We start from the raw sequence: 8,562 nt of genomic DNA on the forward strand, positions 1-8,562 counted from the left end.
ATGTTAGTTGTCTTTAACATGTACACACACACTGACACACTCTGATTGGTCTAATTGGAACAAGGGTTGTCTAAGGATCTTAAAGGAAAATGAAAAATTAAAAATGTATTAATTTTTCATTGTTATAGACAATTACATCCACATCAGTTACAAAGATTTTACTGATTTTGTTCAAGGAAGCAGAATGGAATAGGAGGAGGAAATTGTGGGTAAATTCAGCAGTGACATAGCTGAGATCTCAACATGATGGCTGACAAAACGTGGATTTTTGCTGTGGAATTTTTCTTTGCAAAAGATGGAGAAAAGTTTGTCAATGTGTAGTAAATAAGAGAAGATGGTGAACTTTATCATAGTCAATTCTCCCAGTATGGTATAGGGGCATCAAGAAAACTGCTTAGTCCTTCTCTGGGACCAGTTTCAGAACTTTGCCAATTGCAATGGTCTTACCCTCATCTCTTAAAGTAAAACGACCCATCTGAGGAAAATCTTTGAATGTCTCAAGGCAGATAGTTCCTGCTGTCTTTAAACGGGCAATGCACACTTGATCTTGCTTCACGAAGCGGGGCCGTGTCTTACTCTTTTCTCCTGATTTTTTATCTACCAAGGAGATTAAGGCTGTTATCTCAACTTCCTCAATACAAGTATGAATGTGCAGCACTGCATTATAACCTGGGCAGATGATGGATTTGTGCTCAATAATCACTATCTGAACATCAAATGTGCGTCCAGAATGGCAAAGATTAGTAGGATCACAGAGTATGAATCCTGGAAGAATCTCTTCTTCTTCAATTCCCTTCAGTCTGATTTTAAGGTTTTCACCTGGGGCTACATAATCAGTTTCAGCATCATCAGAAAGTATTCCAAGAACCTCCACACTGTGCTTATTCGGCATCATCACAAGCTGCTGGCCTTTAAAAATGGATCCTGATTCCAGCTTTCCCAGGACCACAGTGCCCTTATCCTTGAACTTATCCACAACTGGCAGTCTAATTGGTCCATCAATGGGTCTGTTGAAGTTTGGCATATTATCCAAATAGGGAATGAATGGTAATCCAGTGTACCAAGGGCAGAAATCTGATTGCTCTTTAATATTTGCCCCGGTCAGCCCTGAGCAGGGCATAAAGTGAATGTCCTTTTTGGGACTAAACCCGACTTTTTTCAAAAAGGGCACTAGCTTTTCTTTACATTCTTCATATCTCTCAACGCTCCAATTTACTGTGGGATCATCCATCTTATTAATAAGCACTATCAAATATTTCACCCCTGCCGTTTTTGCCAACATTGCATGTTCTTTTGTCTGTCCACCTTTTTCAAATCCAGTCTCAAACTCTCCTTTCCTGGCAGAGATTACCAGTACAGCCAAATCAGCTTGAGAAGCACCACCGATCATATTTGGGACAAAACTCTTATGGCCAGGGGCATCTAAAATCGTGAAATGTTTCTTTTCCGTTTCAAAATAGGCACGACCCACTTCTACTGTTTTACCCTTGTCTCGTTCTTCCTGGTTTGTATCTAAGGCCCAGGACAAATACCAAGATTCTCTATTTTTTTCTTTAGCTTCTCTTTCATATTTCTCAAGTGTTCTTTTGTCAACCATTCCTGTCAAAAACATGATCTGTCCTCCAATGGTTGATTTCCCGGCATCGACATGCCCAATGAATACCAAATTTACGTGTTCTTTTTTAGGAGCACCTGAGGGTACGACCACAGATTTCGATTTTCTGATTTCCTCTTTCTCCATCATTTCCTGGCCACTTTCTTCTGGGGGCCCCAAATCTCCCAAAGAACTACCCCCTGGTTCGGCTTCACTTACTTCTTTATTGTGCTCTCATGACTCTTCTAAAACCATCTCCACCTCTCCATTTTCTACAACAGGTTCTGAAAGTTCCATGGTAACGGCTGAATTGGAACCTTCACGCCACAATAACTGTTCCTCTTTGGAATGTTCCACAGGTGCCCCCCCCCCCCCCCCCCCCGTCCCAGCCTTTTACCTTGAGGGTCGCCCGCGCCCGGACAGGCTTCATAGAATCCGGGGGCATCATCCGGGGCAGGGGGGGGGGGCGGTCTGCGGCTGGCTCGGGCCCCGCAGGAAGGCCGGCATGAACTCCACGGCATGGACGTTAGGCACGAAGGGTTTGGCGTTGATGTTGAGCTGATGGCTGAAGGCCGAGCTGAGGGGCTCATGCTGCACCTCGGCGGCGGCCGCCGCCAACGCCAAGAAGGCTCAGTCCCCGCTCGGGGCCAAACCCGGTGCTTCCATGTCCACCTGGTCCCAGCAGTCGGGAGCCGAGTCGCTGCTGCTGCTGCCCATCCATCGTCTTCAGCCCTTGGCGGCGGCGTGGAGGCAGCCGGGTCCCGACACTGCATTTGCAACTGCGGCGGCAGCAGCAGATATGGCGGCACCTCTAGTTTTCTTATAACGCCTTTGTTTGGTTTGGTATTTGTCTGGATTGGGTTTTGAATTGGAGTTATTTTTCGAGTGGAGGGGCTGAATTTAGAGCTGATCTGAGACAACAGTGTTGTAAGAAGGCCAAGTTTCTCAGAGGCACTCTGCCTTCCTTTTCTCTGCGGAGCCACACTACTGACCTTTCTTCCCACAACTGCTGCTCAGAGCACTGGAATTTTCTGTCTCTCTTCTCTGCTCCATTTCCAAACCAACAACAGGGTGCACAGATTAATAGAGACCTGCTCCCTATATGTACTAGTTACCTATTCAGATACATCAAACTTCAGGGGCCCAAGAGACCCATAGTCATCCCTCTGTTTATGCTTTGTGTCAGTCTGAGCTCCAGGGGTGCCTGCACACATGGTCACCAGGGTACAAGGAATGTTGAGGGGAGCTTGCCTCCAGCTTGTGAATGGGAGTGCTTTTCAAATCATCACCTGTCCTTAGCAAAGGTTTGAGAGTTCTCTGTAGTATCCTGAGTATTTAACAAGTGTTCTGATGCTGAGGAATGATTACAGCTGTACATAAAATAGAAAGATTAGAGTCTCAGTTGCCTGCTTAATATGTAAATGTACCCAGTTATGTGTGAGTGCTTTTAACGAAGTAACTTGCACTTGTGTTCCTTACAGTGAGAGTGATTGATGAAAAAAAAACACTCTATAACCCCATCAGAAATTAGCAGCCAGCAGGCCCTTTGTTGCACTTGCCTGGCCTAGGGCTAGGAGGCAGCAGGACTGGATTTTAGCCATGGCTTTACAGTTAATTTCCACTTTTCTGGGCAATAGGAAGTAGATGTCCTTATCCCCAAACTGAGCTCAGAGAATTGTTGATGATGGATTGTGAAAGAACCTCACTCACTTACTGACTGGATTGGTTCTCATTCCAACATACAGAAGTGGATAAGGAAATAGCAGCTACCAGGTGCTGCACTAAGCACTTTGCTTACATTATTCCCTTCAGTCATCACACCGATCTTGGAAGAGAGAACTTAAGATACCCCTACTTTACAGATGGGGAAACTGAGGTTCAGGGAGAGTAAGTCCTTCACCTAACCTCACCTTGGTAAGTTAACAGTTAGGTTGGGACTCGAATGCAGATTTCCATGGCCACAACTCACTGTCTCCCATTACTGAGGATGGTGACACCTGTCTGAATTCTCTCACATACCTGTAAGGGGATGAGCTTGGAAGGACAAGGAGCATTCTGTGATCTGTGATGAGGAGCTAGTTGCAGATGGTGACTAGGGTTGAGCACTTCCTTCTACACCCTACCACACACATACACTGCTCCCAGCCCTTCAGGAGAAGGACCATGATTTGAATTGCATCTCTTCTGAAGTCTGGCATAAGCAGTATGAATGAATTCCACCTGCTATCTCTGTAGTGGAGAAGGGCCTTTTTCTCTCTCTACAGAGGCCTCTCAGTGGCTATGGGAATGTCACTCTGTGTCTCTAATTGGAAAAACAAATTATATACAGCACTTACGATGCATTAGCCACTTCTCTAATCACTTTATACATATTAATTCCTCTAATCCTCACAACAGTCCTGTGAGAATCCTTATATTCCAATTTTGCAGATGAATAAATTGAGGCACAGATGTTAAATAACTTGCTAAAGTTTCCTAGCTAATAAGAGGCAGATCTGGCATTTGAACCCAGAGTTTGGTAACTCTAGACCAGTACTGGTCCATCGTAGCCACTAGCCACATGTAGCTATTAAAGTTGAAATTTAAATGAATTAAAAAATTTTAAATCATTTAATTAATAAAAAAATAAAGTTTAAAATTCAGTTTTTCAGTCATACCAATCACATTTCAAGTGCTTAACAGCCACATGTGGCCAGTGGCTACCACTATAGGGTAGTGTATTTATAACACATTTCCATCATTGCAGAGGGTTACATTGTGTAGCACTCAGCTAGAGTCTGTGCTTTTAAATGGCTAAAAGGCATTTAAATGGTACGGGACTCTCAAAGAAGTATATGAGTACAGCTCCCTGTGTTCCTGGCTTGGTCTCCACTTAATTTTCCAATTTTCTGTCCCATTCTCTCTCTCTCTCTCACTTTCTCTTTTTTAGCTTGATTGATGAAAGGAGAGCATTTTCAGCCCTTTTAAAAGCTCTGACCTAAGCCTCATCTGCTAATTCACCCCGCTGCCCCCTCTACTGCCCCAACCAATCTCACCTGACCTCAGACCCCTACTGATGCCTTGATGTTTGAACAGTCACAAAGCTCAGAACTTTGTGTGAAAGCCTGCAGACCCCTCTGGAAGCCTCAAGTCATGGTAGGGAAAGGAAAGATGCCAAGGGGGTGTTCGTTGTTAAGCCCCTTGCTACTTCTGTCTCTAGACCTTGGCCTTTATCAAATCAGTCCCATGTGCTGCCTATAGGAAGAGAAGAAATAAAAGAGCTTCCAAACAAGAGTCGCAGAATACAAGGCTGCAGCAGCTCTCCTTTGCTACACTGATTTATAGGCAATACCACAAAATTCCTCATGACTGGGGCCAGCTGCCGAGTGATGGACAGTGATAACCAAAGGAGATTTTTGTGAGTTTTCAGAGGCCTAACAAAGTAAGATCCTCCTTATTAGCAGGTGGCTATCTATAGGGCAATGGACAAAACTCTATGTCCTTCCACCCCTAGAATAAATCTCCCTCTGGACCTTGCAGGAAGTCTGTGATGCTTCCTCCCCTTCAAAGTGAGAGTGTGGGGATGTCCCTGGTGGTCCAGTGGTTAAGACTCTGTACACTGTACTCACAATGCAGAGTACCTGGGTTCGATCCCTGGTCAGGGAACTAGATCCTGCATGCTGCGACTAAGACCCAGTGCAGCCGAACAAGCAAACAAGAAAAGTGAGAGTGTAATGTTTTCTTGTTGGCCAACATGCCAAGTCAATGTCAATGGGGCAGAGTGTTGCCCATTCTCTCCCCCAACCCCAGGGCCCTGAGTCAAGAGTGGAGATGTTTCGATGAGTCGGGAGTAGTTTGCTGAAAAGTTGCAAATATGCCAGACACACCCCACTTACTTCTCTCTTTAGCCTGGGGACCTGTCTGCCGGTTCAAATTCAGTTGGAAAGAAGGCTTGCAAAGGCTCTTCTGCGGCACAATGGCTTTCATAAATGGATATTTCTCAGGGCATGCCAGCACCAGGACTTCGAGAATGATAATGACCAGTTTTCAAAAAGAATGAGGGGTACGGAATGGTTGTTTGTGGGTAAGTCTTGGTTTCTATGTTTGATAGAGCAGGTGCTTTGCTGTCATGTCAACAGGAGGTGAGGGAAGGTGGTGGCTGAAGCAATTTATCCCACCAAGTACCCAGTGCCTATGGGGGAGGGGACTCGGAGAACCTGTGTCTGAGTCACTGCTGTTCCCTCTTCTTGTCCCTGTTGCCGTCATGTGTGTTGTTACAAACCTTGCAAGGCAAACATCAACAAGTGTTGGCGAGGATGTGAGAAAAGGGCCCCATCAGGCTTTATTGCTGGGAATGTAAATTGGTGCAGCCGCTATGCAGAGCAGTATGGAGGTTCCTCAGAAAACTAAAAATAGAATTACCACACAGTCCAGCAATTCCACTCCTGGGTATTTATCTGAAGAATGCAAAAACACTAATTAAAAAAGATATATGCACCCCTAGAACTGGACATGGAACAACAGACTGGTTCCAAATAGGAAAAGGAGTTCATCAAGGCTGTATATTGTCACCCTGCTTCTTTAACTTATATGCAGAGTACATCATGGGAAACACTGGTCTGGAAGAAACACAAACTAGAATCAAGATTGCCGGGAGAAATATCAATAAACTCAGATATGCAGATGACACCACCCTTATGGCAGAAAGTGAAGAGGAACTCAAAAGCCTCTTGATGAAAGTGAAAGAGGAGAGTGAAAAAGTTGGCTTAAAGCTCAACATTCAGAAAACGAAGATCATGGCATCCGGTCTCACCACTTCATGGGAAATAGATGGGGAAACCGTGTCAGACTTTATTTTTTGTGGCTCCAAAATCACTACAGATGGTGACTGCAGCCATGAAATTAAAAGATGCTTACTCCTTGGAATGAAAGTTATGACTAACCTAGACAGCATATTCAAAAGCAGAGACATTACTTTGCCAAAAAAGGTTCGTCTAGTCAAGGCTATGGTTTTTCCTGTGGTCATGTATGGATGTGAGAGTTGGACTGTGAAGAAGGCTGAGCACCGAAGAATTGATGCTTTTGAACTGTGGTGTTGGAGAAGACTCTTGAGAGTGCCTTGGACTGCAAGGAGATGCAACCAGTCCATTCTGAAGGAGATCAGCCCTGGGATTTCTTTGGAAGGAATGATGCTAAAGCTGAAACTCCAGTACTTTGGCCACCTCATGCAAAGAGTTGACTCATTGGAAAAGACTCTGATGCTGGGAGGGATTGGGGGCAAGAGGAGAAGGGGACGACAGAGGATGAGATGGCTGGATGGCATCACTGACTCGATGGACGTGAGTCTGAGTGAACTCCAGGAGTTGGTGATGGACAGGGAGGCCTGGCGTGCTGCAATTCATGGGGTCGCAAAGAGTCGGACATGACTGAGTGACTGATCTGATGTTCATCTCAGCATAATTTATAATAGCCAAGATATGGAAACAACCTAAGTGCTCATTGGCAGATGAATGAATAAAGACGTGATATATATGTGTGTGTGTATATATACACATATTCATACAGTGGAATATTATTCAACCATAAAAAGAATGAAATCTTGCCATTTGCAACATGTATGGACCTTCAGGGTATTATGTTAAGTGAAATAAGTCAGAGAAAGACAAATACTGTATGATTTCACGTGTGTGTGGAACATAAAAAAATCAAACAAGAAAAACAAAGGCATAGCTACAGAGAACAGAATAGTGGTTACAAGACAGGGGAAGGGGGAGGGGGAGGGCAAAATGGGTGAAGGGATCAACTGTAAGGTGACAGAGACTAAATTTTTGGTGGTGAGCATCCTGTGGAGCATACAGAATTAGAAAAATAATGTTGTACACATGAAACTTATATAATGTTACTTCAATAAAAAATAAATCTTAAAAAAAAAAAAAAAAACCTGTTCAAAATGCCTGGAAGGCCCATCTGAATAGTCATAAGAAGCTTGCACGCTCAATTGACCTGCTGAAGTTGATAGAGCATTTTTGAGCCCTTGGTCTGTCTTTATTCTTAGGTGGCACTAGTGGTAAAGAACCTGCCTGCCAATGCAGGAGACATAAGAGACCCCGGTTTGATCCCTGGGTTGGGAAAAGCCCCTGGACAAGGGCATGGCATGGCTGTCTAGGAAGTAGGGAGAATGACAGTATCATCTCCATTTTTTCTGTTCTTTGTTTTTTTTCCCACGATTCATGGCTTGTAGGATCTTAGTTCCCCGACCAGGGCTCAAACCTGGGCTCTCTGCAGTGGAAGCATAGAGTCTTAACCACTGGACTGCCAGGGAAGTCCCCATCCCCATTTTAATGGTGAGGAGATGGAGACTGAGAGAGGCCTCAAAGTTTCTTTGCAAGGTAGTGTTTGAGTGGTGCCTGACTGCAATCCCAGGTATCAGGCTATCTTTCCACTTCTCAAAGTTGCTAGTAGCCCATCCTGCTGTCTCCCTTGCTTTTGGGAGAAGGGAGAGAAGTCTGGTTGCTAGGAAGGGAGGCACCACAGCTGGCATGATGGGTTGTCATGGAGTTGCAGTGGTTATAGGTGTTGACAGCATTAGTAGCTTCTGTGGGTTATCTTATGCCTCACTTTTTTTTTTTTCTTTAGCTTCTCCTTTCTAGCCCAGTCCTTCTCTTTCCCCTGGAGTTGGAAAGTCCCTACAGCAACACTCCCACCACAACTCCCCTGCCAAACTGGCCAAGGTCCAGCGAAGACAGCATAGACACAGAAATCAGGGAATGTCCTGCAGTGCCTTGTCTTCTAATATAGTTTTTAAAATTACTTATTATTTTTTTCCTCTTTTGTTTTGAAATTATTCCTTCCTTCATTCTTTCATCTTTTTTTTTTTTTTACAAACACTTGTGTTTTTTACAAACCCTTATTGAAAGGGCTGACTTTCAATAGATCACAGTGAGGGAGCTGCCCTGCTACATATGAAATCCTGACCCAGAAACAGGTAG

At 44.4% G+C, this 8,562-nt stretch overlaps 1 protein-coding gene and 1 non-coding gene across 2 annotated transcripts; one reads left to right on the forward strand and one right to left on the reverse strand.

The window, feature by feature from the left end:
* Positions 1-305: 305 nt before the first annotated feature.
* LOC133243069 (eukaryotic peptide chain release factor GTP-binding subunit ERF3A-like) lies at positions 306-2,326 on the reverse strand. Its single transcript, XM_061409530.1, is given in 3 exon segments — positions 306-1,960; positions 1,963-2,055; positions 2,057-2,326. Coding segments are annotated over 3 exon segments (1,914 nt in total). The 5' UTR covers positions 2,312-2,326; the 3' UTR covers positions 306-394.
* A 2,833-nt stretch (positions 2,327-5,159) lies between these two features.
* On the forward strand, positions 5,160-5,239 carry TRNAV-CAC (transfer RNA valine (anticodon CAC)). Its single transcript has one exon. It is a non-coding gene; the product is annotated as a tRNA-Val (tRNA).
* Positions 5,240-8,562: the final 3,323 nt, after the last annotated feature.

Source organism: Bos javanicus, chromosome X (assembly GCF_032452875.1).
Source record: "Bos javanicus breed banteng chromosome X, ARS-OSU_banteng_1.0, whole genome shotgun sequence".
NCBI lineage: Eukaryota > Metazoa > Chordata > Mammalia > Artiodactyla > Bovidae > Bos > Bos javanicus.